The sequence below is a fragment of the Eubalaena glacialis genome, chromosome 4 (genome assembly GCF_028564815.1).
Source record: "Eubalaena glacialis isolate mEubGla1 chromosome 4, mEubGla1.1.hap2.+ XY, whole genome shotgun sequence".
Classification (NCBI taxonomy): Eukaryota; Metazoa; Chordata; class Mammalia; order Artiodactyla; family Balaenidae; genus Eubalaena; species Eubalaena glacialis.
The window spans coordinates 123821403-123843348 of NC_083719.1; the positions used below are offsets into that span (position 1 = coordinate 123821403).

At 34.9% G+C, this 21946-nt stretch overlaps 1 protein-coding gene across 7 annotated transcripts in view; it reads left to right on the forward strand.

The window, feature by feature from the left end:
• Window positions 1–21946, forward strand: part of TCERG1 (transcription elongation regulator 1) — a 59011-nt gene that overhangs the window by 17277 nt on the left and 19788 nt on the right. For 3 of the 7 annotated variants that reach the window (XR_009700840.1, XM_061189794.1, XM_061189796.1), the window contains 9 exons: window positions 1453–1515; window positions 2708–2908; window positions 3635–3747; window positions 4876–4964; window positions 14836–14996; window positions 16330–16386; window positions 16531–16597; window positions 19118–19253; window positions 20068–20157. Coding sequence is in view for 6 of the 7 variants with exons in the window: in XM_061189794.1 (XP_061045777.1) it covers window positions 1453–1515; window positions 2708–2908; window positions 3635–3747; window positions 4876–4964; window positions 14836–14996; window positions 16330–16386; window positions 16531–16597; window positions 19118–19253; window positions 20068–20157 (977 nt within the window). In the remaining variant the exon portion in view is untranslated. Of the gene's footprint in view, window positions 1–1452; window positions 1516–2707; window positions 2909–3634; window positions 3748–4875; window positions 4965–14835; window positions 14997–16329; window positions 16387–16530; window positions 16598–17677; window positions 17729–19117; window positions 19254–20067; window positions 20158–21946 lie in introns of all 7 variants that reach the window. The other 4 variants (XM_061189795.1, XM_061189797.1, XM_061189798.1 and 1 more) reach the window with 3 other exon arrangements.

A 21946-nucleotide genomic window follows, 5' to 3' on the forward strand; every position in this document is an offset into this window, starting at 1 on the left:
TATAGTCTAAGAATTGAATTTCTAGTGCTGACTTAGTAGGCTCAGTGATCCTGCAGATAGCAGTATTTATACTAATTTAAACCTAATATATGCTGTAACTTCCTTAATCAAACGAATTTTTCCATTGCTTTCTTTAAACATTATGGAAAATAAAACTATACATATAACTTTACTCAGCATACTTTTTTGATCCAGTGCATTTGTTTTAGTTTCATTGTTAATAGAAAGTTTAGCTTTAATATTTTTATTTAAAATAGTGATTAAGAAATTAAGGCACTTTTCAAAAATTGGCAGTATTTTGTGTGTGTGTGCGCGTGAACATAGGTATGTTATTTACAAATGCAGGGGTTTAATTTTTGTCTCTGAATTAGGAAAAATTTATTTTTATGTACTTTAGTGGGGAAAAGAATTTATTACTTTTAATTTTTATCAGTACCAAAATAGGTTTAGTTTTTTTTTTAGCCAAAACAAATAGAAAATAAAATTTAACTTCCCAACCCTTTGCCTTCAGCCTTTTCCTTTAAAAGTTTTAAAAAATTCACTCTTAATTTTGATTTTCCTCAATTAATCAGTCTTAGTTTTCCAGCTTTTCCTTTCATTCCCTTTTTATCACCATTGTAATGCATCATGATGAGTCTTCATTCTTCTAAGAACTGTACGTAATTTCCATTCTTTAATACAAGTGCTACTCCTTTAGCTGGCTTAAACGATTGAGGTTTCGAAAGTAATCAGCCCATGTAGTCATAAATGATACTAAAGGGGCTGTCTTCTTAATTTGTTAGCCTGCCCCCACAGTGTTCCAAGCCCGTGGCATTCCATACAGCAGGCACTACACATGGATATTTTGTCATTAGTTGAATGCTACCCTCCTCTTCATCTTTGCCCTTTTATTTAAAGTATTATTTGCAGTGGTATATTTAGATCTGTCTCGTACTTTATTTTCTTCCTTTTCCTCCCGCCCCTCTTTGTCCTATCTTACTCTTCTTCTCCTTCTGCATGGTTATGCTCCATGCCTCTGCTTTTGCATGTAGTTCCCACTTAGCAGCAGCACAGAGAAAGTGTCTTGTTAGTGTCATGCTGCGTCTGCCTTTCACTGGTGTCTTAAGCAGCATGGGTTTGATGTCCTGTGGGAAAATGTCCCACATGAAAACTTGTTATGCATACGTAATGAAGGGGCTTTCCTTTGTTGAATTTAAACTCTTGAGACTCCTTCAAATATTATCAGCTGGTTTGATAAAAAGGTAATTGATGCTATAATTTAGAATTAGTTATCATTGGATTTGGCACCACTTCCCACAAAATGTCAAACAAAAGGAAGTTCTACTCCATCCTTGGTCTTTTTCATTGGAAATAACATTCTAAATTGTAGTGGTAAATTATTTCCCTGAATCCCAGTGGTAGCCGACATACAATGGCAGCTTTCCAACGTATGCTTGCTTATCCATTTTACAGGTGTAGCAATGATGCAAATAGTCAGCTGCCCGTATGTAAAGACAGTCGCTACCACCAAGACCGGTAATTTTTAAAACCATCTTAGTTTGTTTTGTCTGTAAGTTGGCATGGTAGTGAATGTTGTTGTTTATCCTTTTATTTATTTATTTTGCCCAAGTGAGTGGATTTTTTTATATTTTTCTTTTTAATGAGCAGTATAAATGCAGTTGTCATATTTGGCCAACACTTAATTTTCCCAATTGCCTGTAGTATTAGCTTCGTTGGTTCACAAAAGCAAATAAGGTCAAATCACTTTATATATTAATTTTTGTAATAAGTGTAAACAACTTCATTCTCATATTCATAACATTTAATTTTATTTTTTGACGTGTGTTTTTAAGTTAAATATAAAAAAATCATTTCCATGTGTAAAGTGATGTGATTATGCTTGCATGCTAGTGAGTATATGTGTGTGAATGTTTGTGTGTATAGTATAAATTTGCATTTTAAAGTTACTGAAGTTAATTACCTGAAACTTAAATTCTAATATAGGATTTGAGGGTTTTTTTTTCAATTTTGATTCACGTTTTTGATTATTTTATTTATACTACCAGCTTGTTTAGCTGTCTGGTGAAAAATATAAATCTTGGCTTATCTTTTAAAAAAAAAAAGAAACATTGCTCTCTTTCCGGAAAAGAATAAACTGTCAAAGAGTTTACAGGGATATCTCACTTAATCACTTAGTATATTAAAGTTGATTTGATAATAAACTCAGTCATTTACTTTATTTTTACTTATTTATTTTTTCAGTCATTTACTTTAAAATAGAATTCATATCCTTTTTAGGTACCTTAGAACAAGAAAACAATTTTGCCTCAGGAAATATGCTTAGTAAATGTGCTTGTTGCCTTGATTTCATTAGAATTTGAGGAAATTCTTTATAAAAATATATTTCTATTAATAAGTAGAGAATGTACCATTATTTTTATAATTTATTACGTTATAATTTATTAAGATTTCACTTATAGTTGTGACCCAAATTTCTGACTGTTCTTAAGGTACTTCTTGGGTTCAATTTCTGAACCTAATTGAATTTAGGCATTAGAAGTAAACCAGGGATATAGAGTTAAGTAATCATAATTTATATGATTTTTTTTGTTTCAACTGGCTCATTCATTATTAATGTTTAATAGAAAGATTTAGCTCATATTTTAAAGCTTTATTTTGTATCACAATTTGATACTTGGATCTAATTTTTTTATTATTCTTCTTCTAGGTGTATTGCCAGGAATGGCCCCTCCTATTGTACCCATGATACACCCCCAGGTTGCTATTGCAGCTTCACCTGCTACCTTAGCTGGAGCAACAGCAGTTTCTGAGTGGACTGAATATAAAACAGCAGATGGGAAGACATATTATTATAATAATAGAACATTAGAATCAACCTGGGAAAAACCCCAAGAGCTAAAGGAAAAAGGTATAGTTTTAATGACTCGGTGGGACATAGTATAAATAGAAATGCTACTTGAAATTCTGAGTTAATTCCTTTTTTAAAACGTTTGAGGGATTTTCTAGTTACATAGTGTTGGATTATTTATTTCCTCTGAATTGATAAATATGTATTTATTTAAAAAGCGTGTTCTTCTACTTACGTGTTTGTCCATCACTTTACCATCTGGAGAAGTTAAATTATATGTACACACTAATACATATGTTTTACTCTTGTCAGGAGTTGCATAATTATTCTACTGAATAATTATCGTTGTCATTATTGAGATTGATAGTAATGATCAGGAAGGAATGTGTTTATTGTATGTGTTCTGAAGAAAAACTTTACGCTGTTGGAATCTTGGAGGAAGAGGACTCATAATTTTCTATTTCACAAGTCCCTGTTTCTGTTTTTTAGTATGTTATCCCTTTCAGCAGAATGAATGATTGCTACAAATGATATGTGAATGACCTGAAAGACTTTATGTCCCTCTGAAATCCTAGTAGTTCTTTTCTGCTGACAGTTTCCTGATTGGTATAGCAAGGTATTTGAAGTTGAACATTACATTAGATTCAAATCAATGATATTACAAGGAAGAACATTTTATTTTTGTGGTTAATAACTAGAACTGGAATATCTTAACTGCTTAGTCTCTGAAAGTTCATCAGAAGTTACATCAGAACCACTGTGTGATGTTATCTCAATTTTTAATAGAAAAATTAGAGGAGAAGATTAAAGAGCCAATTAAAGAACCTTCTGAAGAACCTCTGCCAATGGAGACGGAGGAGGAGGATCCTAAAGAAGAGCCAATAAAGGAGATAAAAGAGGTAAAGGGCCATTACCTGTTTCCCTGGGAGCCAGCATTGATTGTTGGGTACAGTTTACTTGTAATTGAAAATCCATTTGCTGTAGTTTCATTTTTATTTTTTATAAATTTATTTTATTTTTGGCTGTGTTGGGTCTTCGTTGCTGTGCGCGGGCTTTCTCTAGTTGCGGCGAGCGGTGGCTACTCTTTGTTGCGGTGCGTGGGCTTCTCATTGCGGTGGCTTCTGTTGTTGCAGAGCACGGGCCCTAGGCGCGCGGTCCTCAGTAGTTGCGGCATGCGGGATCAGTAGTCGTGGCTCGCGGGCTCTAGAGCGCAGGCTCAGTAGTTGTGGCGCACGGGCTTAGTTGCTCTGCGGCATGTGAGATCTTCCCGGACCAGGGCTCGAACCTGAGTCCCCTGCAGTGGCAGGCGGATTCTTAACCACTGTGCCACCAGGGAAACCCATTTGCTGTAGTTTTAGGTAATTGCTGTAAATCTGACCTGAAATTTTAGGGTTCTTTGAAATTTCTAATTCAGTTTTTCCTTTGAAAGTTTCATTAAATTACTTCTTATACTAAACCAAGACCCCCCCTAGAAAGAAAGGACCTTGGTCCAGAGCTGATGTCCCCTCCTGACTTACAGACTGGTACATGTTATAATTAGAAGTACAACTTCGTATTGGGGAATGATCGTTGCATTTTATTTGTCCTCTCGTGGCATGGAATAATCTCTGTACAGCACTAAAAGAGCTCTGCTTTTTGGAAGCTTTTTTTATTCAATGAGGGACCAATGGTAGTCTTGTCTTATCAGTAAGGAATTTAGCAGAAAAAAGAAACGACCTTAAATGAAGAGGTCTCCTCTCATCTTCTATACCCTTTTCCTTATTTCTACTCTTAAACAGATGGTTAGTGAGTCTGTAAGATAGGACCTGCTGCTGATGGGGTCTACTGTTATGCAATTCGGCTCTGTCTAGGGGGCAAGGATTTAGAACTTATTTAGAAATTCTGACTCAGAGTCTCTCCTCTGTATGCTAGCAACAGACCTTATGTTGGTTGTACTTTAAGGTATTTGCAATCTTTCTTATATTTGTGGGATATTCAGGTATAGTTTTGTGATACTAATTTAATGGGAGTAATATCATTTCCCACAGGAGCCCAAAGAAGAAGAGATGACCGAAGAAGAAAAAGCCGCCCAGAAGGCAAAACCAGTGGCTACTACTCCTATTCCTGGTACTCCATGGTATGTACTTGACTTAAGCTGTTTGATTGATTGATTGCCATGCTTGATTATTATTATCCAATAGGAAGAAAAAGTACTTTAAAAAAGCATGTGTCAAATACCTGTTTGTTTATTTATTTATTTATTTATTTTGGCTGCGTTGGGTCTTCTTTGCTGTGCATGGGCTTTCTCTCTAGTTGTGGTGAGCGGGGGCCACTCTTTGCTGCGGTGCGCGGGCCTCTCATTGCGGTGGCTTCTCTTGTTGCTGAGCACAGGCTCTAGGCGTGCGGGCTTCAGTAGTTGTGGCACGTGGGCTCAGCAGTTGTGGCTTGCGGACTCTAGAGCGCAGGCTCAGTAGTTGTGACGCATGGGCTTAGTTGCTCCGCGGCATGTGGGATCTTCCCGGACCAGGGCTCGAACCCATGTCCCCTGCATTAGCAGGTGGATTCTTAACCACTGCGCCCCCAGGGAAGTCCTCAAATACCTGTTTTTATCTACTGAATATTTTTTGGTTCTTGTTCATTGTATTTTGGGTGCTCAAAATTCAACTGCTGCAATGTCTTCCTCCCTTCATGGAACTCTCCATTAATATTTATTGTTTAAAATTATAGATTTGAACCACTAAGATCCTGAATCTACTTTTTTATTGTTTAAAATGTTTTAAAATTGCTTTTGTGTATGTATCCTCATATGTGATTATGTTTATAGAACTTTGTAAAATTATGTGTTTTTATCTTAACATTGAATAGTCTATTTTTTCTTTCCTTCTCATGTTTGGTTTTCCCTTTTCTTCCTCTCCCCACATCAGGGCTTTCTCTCCTGTTCCTATTCTAACTTATTTAATCCGTGTACAGTCTACACATAGCAATGAGTTGGCTTGTTTCTTAAGTCTTATAATCTACAGATTCCCCTCCAACTTGTTTTCCTTGCTTTTTCCTCTTTGTTTTTATATTGAAAAAATAAATGTGTTTGTTCTATAGAGTCCCACAGTCTGGATTTTATTATTGCATTCTCATGGTACTCTTTAATAGAATCCTCCATTCCTGAATCTCCTGCAAGTTAGCAGGCAGTTACAGAGATGTGATCGGATTCATGTTTGATCTTTATCTCATATATTTCCTATTTCAGACCTAGATTCAGCCATTTTCCAAGGAGCCCTGGTTTCTTTTTGTGAGAAGTGGCATTTATAGGCCATGTGGGATCTAAGGATAGTTGTTACTACTGAATTAGTTATTATTTTTAGACCTCTTTGGTAGACAGAGGTGGAAGATACATACATTTAAAGATACATCTTAAGTTCACACCATTACTTGCAGTTCAAGTCTACTACAAGATTTTTACTGACTCTCATCATCTATCTTAATTCAGTATCTCCTTTTCTTCTGGAAACCATCTTTGAGTGATAGCAACATAATTACTCATTTGCCTTTCTCACAGGCAAGACCAGTACTATCACCGACAGTGTGATTACTGAATACAGTTTAAGCTTTTTTTTTCCAGTTATTTTTATGTTTAGGGTATATTACTCTAGGGATGTATAGTCAAATCATTGTGTTTTAAAAGCATTTTGGAATAGTTGTTTTTTATGTAGTTATTCTACCAACTTGGTACGCAGGCTCCCTTTTAAAAATAATTGTGCAAAATATTTACCCAGTGCTAGAATCAAAGTTATGAAAACAATTTGTTTAAAAGAATGTATTTCTAGATTGTGGTTTCTCTGAGTATTGTACATGAAAAGCCGGTAACCAACTCCAAACCCTACCAGTCTGGAGTTTTGTGGCCGTTATCAGTTTTCAGACTTGGGTCTTTCCTCAGATTAGTAAAATTTTCTTTTGGAATTTGTTTAATTAATGCTTTTCTTCATCTGTTTCTTTCCCCCTTTCTGGAACATTTGTAACTTGCTTGTTGAGTATCTTGTATTTATTCTAAATCTCTTACTTTTTCTCTTATGCTTTATATCTATAATTCCTTTGCTTTGCTTTGTTATTTTCTCATTGATCTGATATGATATTAGATGAATGCATACCAAAAAAAAGCATACAATATAAAGGAATTATATGAAGTAAAAAATTACAGAATTCCACTGTCACCAAGCCCTTCCTCGTTAGTAAAAGTTTGGTACGTATGCTTTCTGCACCTTTTGCTATATTGTGTTTTATGCACATGTGTGTAGAGATGTGTGTGTGTTATACATGCACATTACAGTGTCTTTAGAAAGTATATTATTTCTGAATTTTTTAGTAAATATGTCCTAGACATTTTGCAATTTTAGTACATGTAGATCTATTTGTGATAGCATAGTTTTCTGTTGTATGAAAATAGGTAATTTTCCTACAAATGGGTGATTAGGTGGTCTTCTGTTTTTGTATTGTTTGTGGGGTTTTTTGGTTTGTTTTTTTTTTGGTTTTTTTGCCCTGGCATTACGAAAGTTGCTGTTTAGGGCATCCCTTATACATACATATTTCTTTGTGAACACATGCAAGTATTTCTGTAGGATTTATTTCTAGAAGTGAAATTGTTCAATCAAGTGATACAGCTATTTAAAATTTTGGTGAATATTGCTAAATAGACCTCAGAAAGGTTTTTTTTTGTGGGAAGAAGGGGGTGTACCAGTTAATATTCCCAGCAACAGCCTGAGTGTACCAGTTTTCTCTCACTCTCACCAGTGTAGGGATACTCCTTTTAAATCTTTAGTATTTTGATAAGAAATCTTGTATGTTTCCAGAATGTTGGTATAATTGAACCTATTTTATGTCTGTTGGCTGTGCATTGCCTCTTTACAGTTTTTGCTCATCTTTTTTGGACTTGTCTTTTTCTTACTGGTATGTGGGAGCTTTTTATGTATACTGCTGTTAACTCTGACATAAAGAACTCGCACACCTCAATAATATGGAAAACAATCCAACAAAAAAGTAGTCAAAAGACATGAACATGTACTTTACAAGCAACACATGTGAAGGAAGCTCCTTGTCATTAGTACTCAGAGAAATGTAAATTAAAACCACACCTATTAGAATGGCTAAAAGTTTTGAAAACTGAGCATGCCAAATGTTTTAGATGATGGTGAGCAGCTGAAACTCGCATACACTGCTGATGGGAATTTCAAAATGGTAGGACCACTTTGCAAAGCAGTTGGACAGTTTCCTAGGAAGAATATATAATAAATAATTCAGCCATTCCACTTCTATTTATTTGAGAGAAACAAAAACATGTGTCTATACTTTTATAAGAATGTTCGTAACAGTTTTATTTGTAATTTATTTGGGCTGTTTCCAGTTTTTGGCTATTACAAATAAGCAGTTATCTAGGAGTGGAAAAATAGAAAACTAGAAACACCCCAAATGTGCATCAACAGGTGTATGGATAAACAAATTGTGGCATGCTACTCAGCAATAAAAAGGAACAAACTATAGATACACTCAACAACATAGATGAATCTCAAAGTCATTATTGCTAGGTGAAATCTTTTGTGGAAGTCTTTTTTGTCATGGAATCCAACCAAAAACTAGGGCTTACTGATCCTAGGGAATACAAAATACTTCTAGTTTTGATCTCTCTTTATAATTAATTTAAAGGCAGGGGTTGGGGGGTGGTGACTGTAATACATTTTCATCCAATTATTCAGTGCAGAGTTCTCTTCAAGAATTTCCATTAGAACCATCCTGAGACACTTAAGCGATCTTGTTAGATGTTTAACTTTATTGGGAAAAAAACTAAGCCTAAATTTTCGATACCAATTTCTGAAACACTGTTTGATCCATATTAATAGCAATAACTACTTTGAGATGGAGGTGATATTCTACTAACTCATGTTGGCTTCAGAATACCTAGGTGTGCTAATACAGCTCCAATGGTATTAGTGATAAATGTGGAGTGAGAAACTGTCAGGACATTTCAGCATTAATAGAAAAACTATGGGCAAAGAGTTCTTGTGTCACAAAACTACCCTGTGCTAATAATATGCATGATAAAGTGATTAGGGGTGAAGTGTACTGATAATCTGCATTTTTTAATGTATCAAGAAAAATAAGACTGGCAGATGCATTGATGGAAGGATAGATAAGTGATAAAGCATATATGATAAAATGTTAAATGTAAAATCTAGGTGGTCAGTATATAGTGTTCATTGTTCTAGAAACAGTCTTTCGATATTTCTGTATGTTTCAATTTTTTTCATAATATTGGGGGTAAAAAACTATGGAAACAAAAAAAAACTCTAGAAAAGCAGCAGTCAATTGATATAAATATATATATAAATAAAAATAAAGTCCCTGTGCCACTATAGGTAAATACAAAAGTTTAAATACTATAAGTTCAAAGATAAATTTTTCATAAGTTAAAACCCAACACAGATTACAGACAAATAAAACATGGCAAATACAGGCAGCCCTCAATTTGCACTTTGTACGGGACTGTAAAAAATTTATGGCAGGCTAAATCTTTGTGATGCAATCTTAGTAAGCAATGGAAAAAGTTACAGTTCTCAATGACCTTAAAAATTTTTGTCAAAACATTAAAAACTCTCTTAGAACCAGAAACTAAAGCTTGCTGATCTAGGAAATATAAAATGCTTCTAATTTTGACCTCTCTTTATTCTTAAAACAACAACAACAAAAAGTCAGATTGATGCTCTGAGATACCAGGAAAAGAATTCTAGTATAGTTAATGAAAACATGGAACTTCATGTTTTACATTTAGCTTCTTATCTCTAAAGAAATAATAATTTGAAGAGCAACATCTAAAGATGTCAAAAAAATAAACTAATAAAATTTGATTATCCAAATGAAGTAGCATACTTGCTTAGCTGAACAACTTGTTTAACTTAGAGTTAGCACTTACCCATCTTATAAGAAATAGAAAATAATAAATTAGGGAATTAAGGTTACACTGATAGTACATTCCTTCATCAACAGAACTTGGAAGATAATTTGGACAAGTGGTTATCTTCCGTGTATTCAGATGGACTGTAAAAACACTAGGACCATATAGTTGCATTTTTGGAGAAGGAATGGGGTGCTTCCTAAGAAAGACACAAAACCTAGAAACTGTAAATAAAAAGATAAATTTGACCTCATAAAAATATAAAATTTATATGTGATAAGGTTTCATATATTAATTTTGTAGACTAGACTCTTGCTAAATGCATTTATTACTGTTTTGTAGATTCTCTGGGATTTTCTACATAAATAATTGTATCACCTGCAGATGGGAGCACATTTATTTCTTACTCTCTGATCTTTAATGCCACTTATTTTTCTCTTATTGCTAGGACTATCATATCAGAGCAATGCTAAATAGAAGAGGTGAACATCCCTGCCTTATTCGCCATGTAGAATGAGAAAATTCAGTCTTTTTTTTTTTAATATAAATTTATTTTTGGCTGTGTTGGGTCTTCGTTGCTGCACGTGAGCTTTCTCTAGTTGCGGTGAGCAGGGGCTACTTTTTGTTGTGGTGCGCGTGCTTCTCATTACGGTGGCTTCTCTTGCTGCAGAGCATGGGCTCTAGGCTCGCGGGCTTCAGTAGTTGTGGCTCGCGGGCTCCAGAGCGCAGGCTCAGTAGTTGCGGCACACGAGCTTAGTTGCTCCGTGGCATGTGGGATCTTCCCGGACCAGGGTTCAAACCCGTGTCCCCTGCATTATTGGCAGGCAGATTCTTAACCACTGTGCCACCAGGGAATTCCGAAAATTCAGTCTTTTACATCAGATATAATACTAGCTATAGGATTTTATTTTTTTAATTTGCTAGTGTTTTTATCATAAATCTGCACCTTTCGAAATGAGTTTTTCTCCTCCATTCTTTTAATATGGTGAATTACACTGAGTTTTGAATGTTAAACTAGCTTTGCATTTCTGGAATAAGCCTTGTCATGGTAGATTAATCTTTTTAATATATTGCTGGATTTGATTTGCTAATGTTTAAGTATTTTTGCATCTATACTCCTGTGGGATATGGATCTGTAAGTTTCTTTTGTAATGTTTTTGTTAGGTTTTGGTATGAGGCTTATGCTGGTTTCATAAAAATGAGTTGGGTGGTGATTGGTGATTTCCATTCCTCTGTTTACTGAAAGTTTGTAAGATGATAGTACTTTTTCCTTAAGGTTTTATAGAATTAACAAGTAAACCATCTGGGATCAGAGTTTTCTTTTTGGGAAGGTTTTTTTTTTTTTTTTTTTTTTTTTGGCTGTGTTGGGTCTTCATTTCTGTGCGAGGGCTTTCTCCAGTTGCGGCGAGTGGGGGGCCACTCTTCGTCGCGGTGTGTGGGCCTCTCACTGTTGCGGCCTCTCCCGTTGTGGAGCACAGGCTCCAGACGCGCAGGCTCAGTAGTTGTGGCTCACGGGCCCAGCTGCTCCGCGGCATGTGGGATCTTCCCAGACCAGGGCTCGAACCCGTGTCCCCTGCATTGGCAGGCAGATTCCCAACCACTGCGCCACCAGGGAAGCCCTGGGAAGGTTTTTGATAACAAATTAAACTTCTTTAATAGTTATAGGACTATTCAGTTATTTTTGTTGTTGTTTCTTCTGTCAGCTTTGGTAAGTTTTTCAAGAAATTTGCTTATTTTATCTAGTTTGAATTTGTTCTAATTATTCTCTTAATATCCTTTATATTTTTATTTTTTTAAATATTTTCTTTATTTTTTCTTTTGGCTGCGTTGGGTCTTCCTTGCGACACATGGGCTTCTCTCTAGTTGTGGCTAGCAGGTTTTCTCTCTCTAGTTGCACTGTGCGGGCTCAGTTGCCCCACGGCATGTGGGATCTTAGTTCCCCGACCAGGGATCCAATTTGTGTCCCCTGCATTGGAAGGCAGATTCTTTACCACTGGACCATCAGGGAAGTGTCCTCTTAATATCCTTTAGATGTCTTTGTTCTTAATTATTCTCTTAATATCCTTTAATGTCTGTGATCTGTGGTGATAACCCCTTTTTCTTTCCACATAGTGGTGATGTGTTCTTTTTTTTGGATCAGTCAAACCAGAGGTTTGCCAATTTTGTGGTCTTTCGTAAAGACCACCAGCTTTGGGGTGGTTAGGCCCCTCCCCCCTTTTCCCTCTCTTGTTTTCTTTTTTCTAGTTACTTTGGGTTTACTTTATGCTTTTTCTAGCTTGTTATGATGTCCTCTTACATCATTAGTATTAGTTCTTTTCTAATATAATCATTTAAAGCTTAACATAGTTTCCTTTTAAGCACTACTTTAGCACCAACCTACAGATTTTGGTATGTTGTATTTTCATTACCATTCAGTTCTTACTATTATGAAATTTACTTTTTGATATTTTCTTTGACTCATGTATTATTTAGAAGTCTGTCATTTCATTTCCTTAATTTGGGGTTTTTCTAGGTATTTCACTGTTACTGATTTAATTGTGGTCAAAGAATGCACTTTCTTTGGTTTTGATACTTTCAAAGTCACTGTCTTTTTTTTGTTGTTGTTCAGCAGATGGCCTTTAGTACTGTTAGTTTTGGGGTTTGGTTGGTCTGTCAGTTGTTGAGAGAGAGTTCTATTAATCTTTTATAATGGGATTGCGTATTCCTCTCTAATTCGTCCATTCTTCATCTATTTTTAAGCTCTGTAAATAGGCTTATATACACTTTACAGTTGTTATGTGTTCCTGATTGTCTTTTTTTATCATTATGAAATGACCCTATTTATCTCATAATACCCTTTGTCTTCATCTGTTATTAAAATAGCCATGCCTGCCTTAATGTTGTGTGCATGGTATATCTTTTTCCATCCATTTACTTTCACCCTTTCTATGACTTTATGTGTAAAGTTTGTCTCTTAAGACAGCTTATAGTAGTGTCTTGTGTTTTTATTCACTCTGTCAATTCTGATGCAATTCATGAAATAAATGGAAGAGAAATATGAAATCAGAAATAACAGAATATAATAACAGAAATTAAAGCCACATTGGAAATAGTAGAAAGGTGAACAGGTTCTGCTTGGTACATAGTCAAGAACAAGAAGAAACATTTGAGAAGGCTGAGAAAAATAAACAGAAAGAACAACCACATGAATGTAACTTTTGGTTGGATTTAGATCTATTATTTTTTCTGTCTTTTCTATTTTTGTTCCTCTGTTCCCCCTTTACTACTTGCATTTGAATTATTTGAACATTTTCTAATATTCCATTTAATAATTTATCTGTTGGCTCTCTGGTGATATCTCTTTGCATTAATTTTTGTTGTTCTAGGGATTACAGTGTACATACCTAACCATTATAGTCTACTTAGAGTTATTATTGTACCACTTCACATAAAATATGGAAACCTTGCTACCATATAGGTTCATTTTGAATAATTTTTTGTACATATTTTGAAGAACTTTAGAGGAGAAAATATCTTTGATATTTACCATTTCTGTTGTTTTCCCTTCATTACTAAAGATCCGGGTTTTTTTTTTTTTGAAGAATCATTTCCTTTCAGAAAAACTTTCTTATAGGGCAATTCTGATGGAGATGAAATCTCTTAGTTTCCCTTCATTGGGGATTGTCTTCTTTTCCCTTGTTCCTGAAGGATATTTTTGCTGTATATGGAGTTCTAGGTTTGCATTTCCTTTTTCCAGAACTTTAAGGATGTTGTTTTACTGTATTTTTGCCTCTGATTTTTGGTAATTAATCATGATCATTGGACTTGTTTCCCTGTTTGTTTTGTGCCATATTTTTCTTAGCTGCTATCAAGGATTTTTCTTTATATTTGATTTTCACCTGTTTGATTATGTGTGTCTAAAAATGATTTTCTGGAAGTTTATCCTGTTTGGGGTTCACTGAGCTTCCTTAGTATTTATGTCTTTTACCAAATTTGGAGATTTTGGGGAGCCATTTTGTCTTCAAATTTTTTCTGTCCCAATATTCTCTTCTCCTTCTGGGATCCCAATGACGTGTCTGTTAGGCATTTTGATATAGTCCCATAGGTTTCTGAGCCACTATTCATTCTTTTTTTTCACAGTTTCTCTGCTGAGAACTTCTGTCTTCATTCATTTCAAGTTTTTGCTTATCTTTGTTTTTGTTTTTCTTATCTCATGAGACGTAATTATAACTGCTGCTGTAAAGTCTTTGATTATTTCAACAATAGAGGCTTTGTTTGATAATTTCAGCATCTAGGTCACCTTGATGGCAGCTGTGGATTAACTTTTGATTATCTGGTCATAAAGACCTGGTTTCTCTTAGAGTTTTAGCTGCCTGTGCTGCTATCACTGTGCAACTAGGGGCCACCTCAGGGCAGAGGTTTGAGGGAGGAGGGGAAATTTATACCCTTGCTTCTCTAAATTTTGACTCCATACGTCTGTTTATTTTTTTAAAAAAACCTTACAGAGTTCTCATGTACTTGTTTTTTTCTTTATTGTTGCTGAGTTTCTAGTTGTAATTAATAGGAACAGGGGGCTGTAGTGGGCTACAGTGCCATAGCACGATGGGGACTTCTCTTTATTTTTTAATATTTGATATAGTCAAATATTAAAGCCTTCATAAATGATTGCATTTGAGTTTGTAATCTGGTTTGGTAAGAAATATTAAGAAGTATTATGTAATACGTAGGGTGCCATGGTCTGTTGTTTAGCTTCAGAACTGCTTAATAGCGTTATTTTTTGCTAGTAAATTCATCTTTTGTGATAGGTTAAAATTGAGTGTGCCAGACTTCAGTTCCTGAGCACCCTAAATTCTGATCACAAATTGCTTTGCTTTTCCTGGTTTTCTCCATTAGTATGTTGAGCTGCTATTTTACCCTTAGCCAGTCAGCTCTCTTCTGTTCTAAAAATCATATTTTGCTCTCTGTAAGTAATAATAATACGAGTGTGTCCTTCCCCACCACCACTTCCCCTTTTGATTGGTTGGTAGTAAAAGACCTAACTATAAAATAATGTTCCATTACATAAAAAAATAATGTTTGAATCAATTCATAGGTGTGTTGTTTGGACTGGTGATGAGAGGGTCTTCTTTTATAATCCTACCACCCGTCTTTCTATGTGGGACCGACCTGATGATCTGATTGGAAGGGCGGATGTTGACAAAATTATTCAGGAGCCCCCTCATAAAAAAGGAATGGAAGAAGTGAAGAAACTAAGTAAGTTTTAAATTAGGAGTTACCCTCTAATTTTAATATTCTTTTAATATTTTTATGGAAAATGTGAGGCAATTTAGAAATCCTCTCTTTTCAAGGAATATAAGAAAAGGAATATTTGAGAAATGGAAAATAGACTGCTCTTCTAGGTTGAGTTCAGTAATTTAAAAAATAGAGAATTTGGGTAAAATTATGTTTTGTAAAATATTATATATATATTTTTAACTTCTTGTCCTTTTCAAGGTTGTCAGTCCAAGATATGTAGGTACTGCTCATGCTTGCTCCATGCTTATTAAAATGCTCCTCAGTGAGCCTTTTAGCACCTTTTGTGATTAGTAATATATATTTTGAAATAAACTGTACAGAGTATTTTTAAAATAAAGTTTACTAAAGTTTTGTAAAATAAAAATGCAAAGGTCTTTTAAACTTGATGAAATTTAGGGAAGATAAGGCTTATTCCTGAGACTAGGGAGACTCCTGCACCTTATTAAGAGATAATCTTTTAATCTACTTTATGCTCAGATAGCATTTCCGTATATATGATATATAATAAATAGAAATATTTGTACATATTTTTATTGCATGTGTTTTATTGGTAATTTGCCATTGTATTGATATGATTGTGTTTTTTTTTTTAAAATAACTATTTATTTATTTATTTTTGTCTGTGTTGGGTCTTCGTTTCTGTGCAAGGACTTTCTCTAGTTGTGGCGAGCGGGGGCCACTTTTCATCACAGTGCGCGGGCCTCTCACTGTCGTGGCCTCTCTTGTTGCGGAGCACAGGCTCCAGACGCGCAGGCTCAGTAGTTGTGGCTCACGGGCCCAGCTGCTCCGCGGCATGTGGGATCTTCCCAGACCAGGGCTCGAACCCGTGTCCCCTGCATTGGCAGGCAGATTATGATTGTGTTTTTAAAGAACCCCCTTGTGTAGTATAGAAGCATGATAAATGAATCATTTAATACTTCAATTGAAACAAATCCTGGTATGTCATTTATAATAATTGAGAAATCTTCGTAGATTATGTATACGTGGTACTAACATTTTCTGCTTACTAGTGATTTCCAAATTAGTGAAACTTCATCTGCCCGGTGCAGAAGATATAAGGGTTTGATTCATTTATTTGATAAATACATGTGTTAATAAACATTTCAAAATGAATCAAAGATTTAATGTAAAGGGAAGATGAATAGAGGAGGTGTAGAATTATCATGCTTTGTTTAATGTTTTTTAAAGAAGTGTTATGAGATAGATATATAAACAGTAATTTTTTAAAAGAAAAGATTGTGTACCATGTGCATATAACTATTCATAATATTTGAAATGTTTTTTTTGCCAGGGCACCCAACCCCAACAATGCTGTCCATCCAAAAGTGGCAGTTCTCTATGAGCGCAAGTGAGTGAACTATAAGTTGCAGCTTTAAAAAAATGCTGCTAACACCAGTGTTCCAGTAGTGGTTAGTGGAAGGATTCATACCTAACTATTTAAATTTTGGCTTGGTTATTTTTATTCTGATAGTTTAATTAAATTTTCTTATAGTTAAAGAAGAACAAGAATTAATGGAAGAAATGAATGAAGATGAACCTGTTAAAGCCAAAAAACGGAAGTAAGTAATACTTACAGTTTATGTAATTTAGGTAGATTTTTACCTTTTAAAAGCTGTGTTTAGGCGCAGTCAGTTCATGATTGGGACAGGTAATGTGTGTGTTAGGAGACAGAAGTCATGATTGCTCTCTTTAGGCCTGTTATTAAAAAGCTGTGCTTCAGGATGTAGAAATGGTGTCCCTTCTGTTGCTAGATGTGCAAAAGATTTGGTTATTTAAATATGTATTGTGAAGTCAAATGACATTCTAGGAGTTAGTTGATAAATTATTTTCAGACATTCATTATGCCTGAATTTTATAAAAATGTTTCCTCCCTAATGTAGACCCCAACAGACACCATTCCAAAAATGTGATAAATGTAGACCCAGATTTCTCTCTCTTTTGATATACTGGTCACTTCACTAGTCCTTGTGTCCGTGGTCATTACTTGGAGGGAACCCATCAGCTTATTAGAAAGTGCTCTGAGAGAAAGAGAGTGGTATAAGTGGAAGTATTAGCTTGACCAATGCTTGGTAAAATATGAATGTTACTAACTATGGGGGGTGAACGGGTGGGGTAGAGGGTGTTTGTGTATGGGCCGGGGAGGCATGGGACCATTATTTAGCAGCAAAAAGGAAAGTTTGAAGATGTTACTATGGACTGGTTTATCGTAGTCCTTATCTGAAAAGGACAGATTGAATGCAGCCAAATTATGGCAGAGAAATCAGTAAGACAACCCCTGTGAAGGGTGGTTCTTTTTTTAAAAAATTTCTTTATTGGCAACAATGTTAAAGAAAGTAAGATATTAAAGAGTCACTTATAATTGACCACAGTAACAACAGCTGTTTGAATTTTTACAGTTGACTTTTTTAGTTCTTGACCAAATGTATAAGTATTTTTATTGGTTGTAATCAACTGAATTTGTGTTCTTTTTTTAAAAAAAGGAGAATAAGACGTTTGTTTTCTTAATTATTATAAATGACTGTATTCATTCTGTTTATGTACCATAATTTTGGATGTTTCTACAATGTTAAACTTTTAGGTTGTTTTTAATTGTTTGTTCTTATAGACAACTCTGTAAGGTTTTTAACTGCTTTTATCAGGAGAATGTCAAAGAAGTCCTTTATGTGGATTGCCCGAGCTTCTCTATTTAGGTACAAAGCTAAAAGCCTATTTTTCCTGGCTTAGTTTTTCTTTATTTCTTTTATTGAGATAGATAGTGATAGTTTGTATTGTGACATTTTCATTTAGTATAATTCTATAAAGGTTATTTGTTTTCATTAGTTGTATTTCTTGGATGTCTTTTAACTCTTTATTTAAATAGTTCTTAAATGAATTATTATAAGAGGGTATATTGTTTGGCAAATTGCTTTTACCTGTTTGTTTTGTGCATATCTTAGGTCACAGACTATCTCGCTAAGTTCCTGCAGGTCACGGACTATGTCTTCTATTTTTGATTCATTCCCTAAATTGCCAATTACCTCTCACTATATTTGTGGGCTGGCCTTATTAGTTCCATTCATCTCCTGGGCTACCTTCATTTTCCTGTATAGCATGCTTTTGAATTTCCTGATGTTCTGTTTTCCTAATTCTCTTAAGTTTATGCAGGAAATATGAACCAGTTTTATTTTTATACTTAGCAGATCAAATTTAAGAAGGAAGATCTGCTTAAACACACCTGAATGTTACTGAATTACTTTTTTTGATTATTCACATGAATGGTCCTTCTTCATAGGGCAGAGGTTTGAGAGGTGACTCAATTGCATGTTTACAATCTCACTTGAGTACCGTACAGCAGCAGGGTTGCCCTTAGCCCTGAGGTGCATTTTTGGAGAAACAAGAAGTAGTTTAGTCATTGATGAACAGTTCTAATTCCACCTAACTACTCCGGGGCCTATGTTGCTCTCTGGGACCTGTCCTTCAACTTAAATCTCAACTTATCACCCAGAAAGTGAGTAAAAAAAATGTCAGGTAGGTAAGGTATATATCTCACATATCCACTTGGCCAGGTTTGCAGATATTTTCATTTTATTTTCAAAATAAATATTTGAGATTACTAAGACTTATACCAATTTTTATTAGATTAAAAATTGTATGCATTTATAATGTAAAACATTTTGGAAAATATTGTTTTTCCTGTATCATTTCAAGAACTAAAAATTATATTCTGTGCTGTTTGATTATAGCACATAGAGTTTTAGTGCAATATTAGATAAGTTTTTTGTTTTTGTTTCTGTTTTTAAGTAAGGTAGTTCATTTTGTGTATCAGCTAGTGTCAGGGAGAGACAGCACATTAAAGGTATTTTTCATTCCTAACAATGCAGCCACTGTAACATCATTAGAAGCTCATTGTAACTTTATTATTATTATTATAGTGAAAGTTGCTTATCCCTTAGAGTTTATTTGAAACCCTCAATATAATTCTTTTTTGCCACAAATATGCTGCTCAGTAGTGAGTCTTGAATATTCCAATGATTTTAAGATTTTAATAAGATTCCTTATTAATATTTTGTCAGTTGATGCCTGTATTTTCTTTTTTATAGGAGAGACGATAATAAAGACATTGATTCAGAGAAAGAAGCTGCCATGGAAGCTGAAATTAAAGCTGCCCGAGAAAGGGCCATTGTCCCTCTGGAGGCCCGAATGAAGCAGTTCAAGGACATGCTGCTAGAGAGAGGGGTCAGAAAACAATCTTTGGGGGAGATATTTCTGTTTTGTATAAGTAATATAAATATGTCTTGCTAAAAGGTCAAATCTAAGGTTAGTGCTCATGTTGTGGGGGGCGGATAAGGGAAGCCTGTCAAATCACTGTACTCTTTCAAACAGCCTTTTTCCTGGCTAATATCATGTTTAACTAGATGCCATTTTACTGTCCTTTTAAGTACAAATAACATTTAACATTTATTGGGTCATTAAATTTTGGTGAGTAATATAAGACGAATATTAACATTACAGAATGGCGGACTACGCGGAATAGGTAAGGTATATGTGATTCTTTTAATATCTACAGAATGGCTTTTGGTTAAAGGAGAACTGGTACTTTATGATATTACTGTTAATGAAGCTTAATTGAGAAGGGATTTCAACCTTTTGATTATATTCACAGATTCATTTGAGTAAGTAAAATTGTTCAACTTTAAATCCCAACATTGTTCACAAGGTTGGAGCAAGCTTGGGAAATCAAAATGCAAATCTTCAAGGCTTTTTCTGATGTACTGATTTTTAAAATGTCACACAGTAGTGGTTATTTTAATGAGTAATTAAGTGTGTGTTATTTCTATATAATATAGAAATGTTCAGAGCCAATTAGTGTGGAAGTGTGCTATTGCTAGCCTCCCACTGCTTGTCATTTATTAGTGATGGAAACGGCAGTATGGTTTTTATTATGTGTCCTTTTTAAGCAGATGTCCTGTAGATTTCAAGCAAAATTATGTGACCTTTCTGTTTTTAGAGCCAACTTAATTATGAGGCAATACATTTTTTTATTTTAAAGGTGTCTGCTTTTTCAACATGGGAGAAGGAGTTACACAAGATAGTTTTTGATCCTCGGTACTTATTGCTTAATCCAAAAGAGAGAAAACAGGTAAAAGGAAAATAACAGTATTTAAGTAATGTATATCCCTTGCCAGCACAATTTTTAAAATTAATTAATTAATTAATATAAATTTATTTACAGCGGCTTCTCTTGTTGCGGAGCATGGGCTCTAGGCATGCAGGCTTCAGTAGTTGTGGCTCGTGAGCTCTAGAGCACAGGCTCAGTAGTTGTGGCGCACGGGCCTTGTTGCTCCGCGGCATGTGGGATCTTCCCGGACCGGGGCTCAAACCCGTGTCCCCTGCATTGGCAGGTGGATTCTTAACCACTGCGCCACCAGGGAAGTCCCCAGTATAATTTTTATATTGTAAGGAATAAAGTACTATCCTTTTTTTTTTTTTCTAACATAGTACTTTAAGAACAGTTTCATACCTTAGAACATAGTGATCCTTTGTGTGGACATTTCTGCCTCAGAAATACTTGGATTTTTTTGCCATTTTGGACATGGCTTTGCCTCATGCACATTTTGTCCTTATGCTTCATACATACTGATGTTATACCAAGGTTTCAGGGTCATTTCACATGCATTTATTAACATAGTTTTTACTGGTCAAATGATGCAAATTCAGAGTAGAAAAATAGCAAAATACAGATGAGTAAAAAGGAATAAAACCTACCTCCAATCCTTCCCAACTGATAGGCCCATTGTTGAACACTTGACCCATCCCAACTGTTATGTGCTAATATACATATACATATATATGTGTCTGTATTGTAGATAGACAAGACTCAGCGTGTTTTTATCTCACACATGCTACCCACACAAAGTCCACATCTATTAAGTGGCAACTGTTAAAATGTCTTCTCATTGTAAACTTAGAGTAATAATGGACGCTTCAAGGTCTCTACTGAACTAGGATTATAAGAACTAGAGTTAACTTGTTACTGAGCTGCCATTTATTTCCACGATGATTCAGTGACACATACCATCTCATAGTGATTACTGCTTCCTCTAAAGCATTGCACACTTCCAACTTACATAATTCCTGAATTACCTGGACCACCCTGACACTCATTTCTGTAAAATGGTGAGTATGTCGAACCACTTGCTATAGTGCTGTTGAGCTACACGATTTCGTTTGGTAGAAGTAGTGTCCATCTTCCATATTTATAATTTAATTGTTGTAATAATTCTCTTCACAGTTTGTACCATTATGCATATAGGTCTAATCATAGACATTTTATGAAGAGATGAAAGTTACAGTGTGCCAGACATGTATTTTAGACTCATAATAGGAAGACATGACTTTCCATATGTATTTGCATCTGTGTTTCATGCACTGTAGTCTTTTTTATTTTAAACTATTTGTGTGTGATGGTCTCATATTCACCTCAATTGATGGCCCTATCAAAACCTATAAATTAGCTTGATTCTTTACTTTTCCCCACTGTGCATTTCGAGTCTTATCAGCAAAATCTACCTCCAAAACCTTTTCTAAATTATTTACCGTTTATTTACCTCTTATTTACCATTTCCCTCGCTATACCCTAATTCAAGGTACCATGGTCATCTGTGTGGCCTCTAATTGATCTCCTTGCCTCCTTCCAGTCTTCCTCTCCTCTGTAGTCAAGTTCTTTTTCCACACAGCAGCCAGACTAATTTTAAAGTTTGACTGACAAATTAAGGCAGTGTTCCCTTGCTTAAAGAATGTGCATTGCTTACTATTTCATTTAGAATAAAATTGAAACTCTTTTTCATGGCCTATAAGATTCTACATACTCTCATGTCTGCATACTTCTCAAGCCTCTTTTCTTATGTTCATTTATTCTAGCCACACTG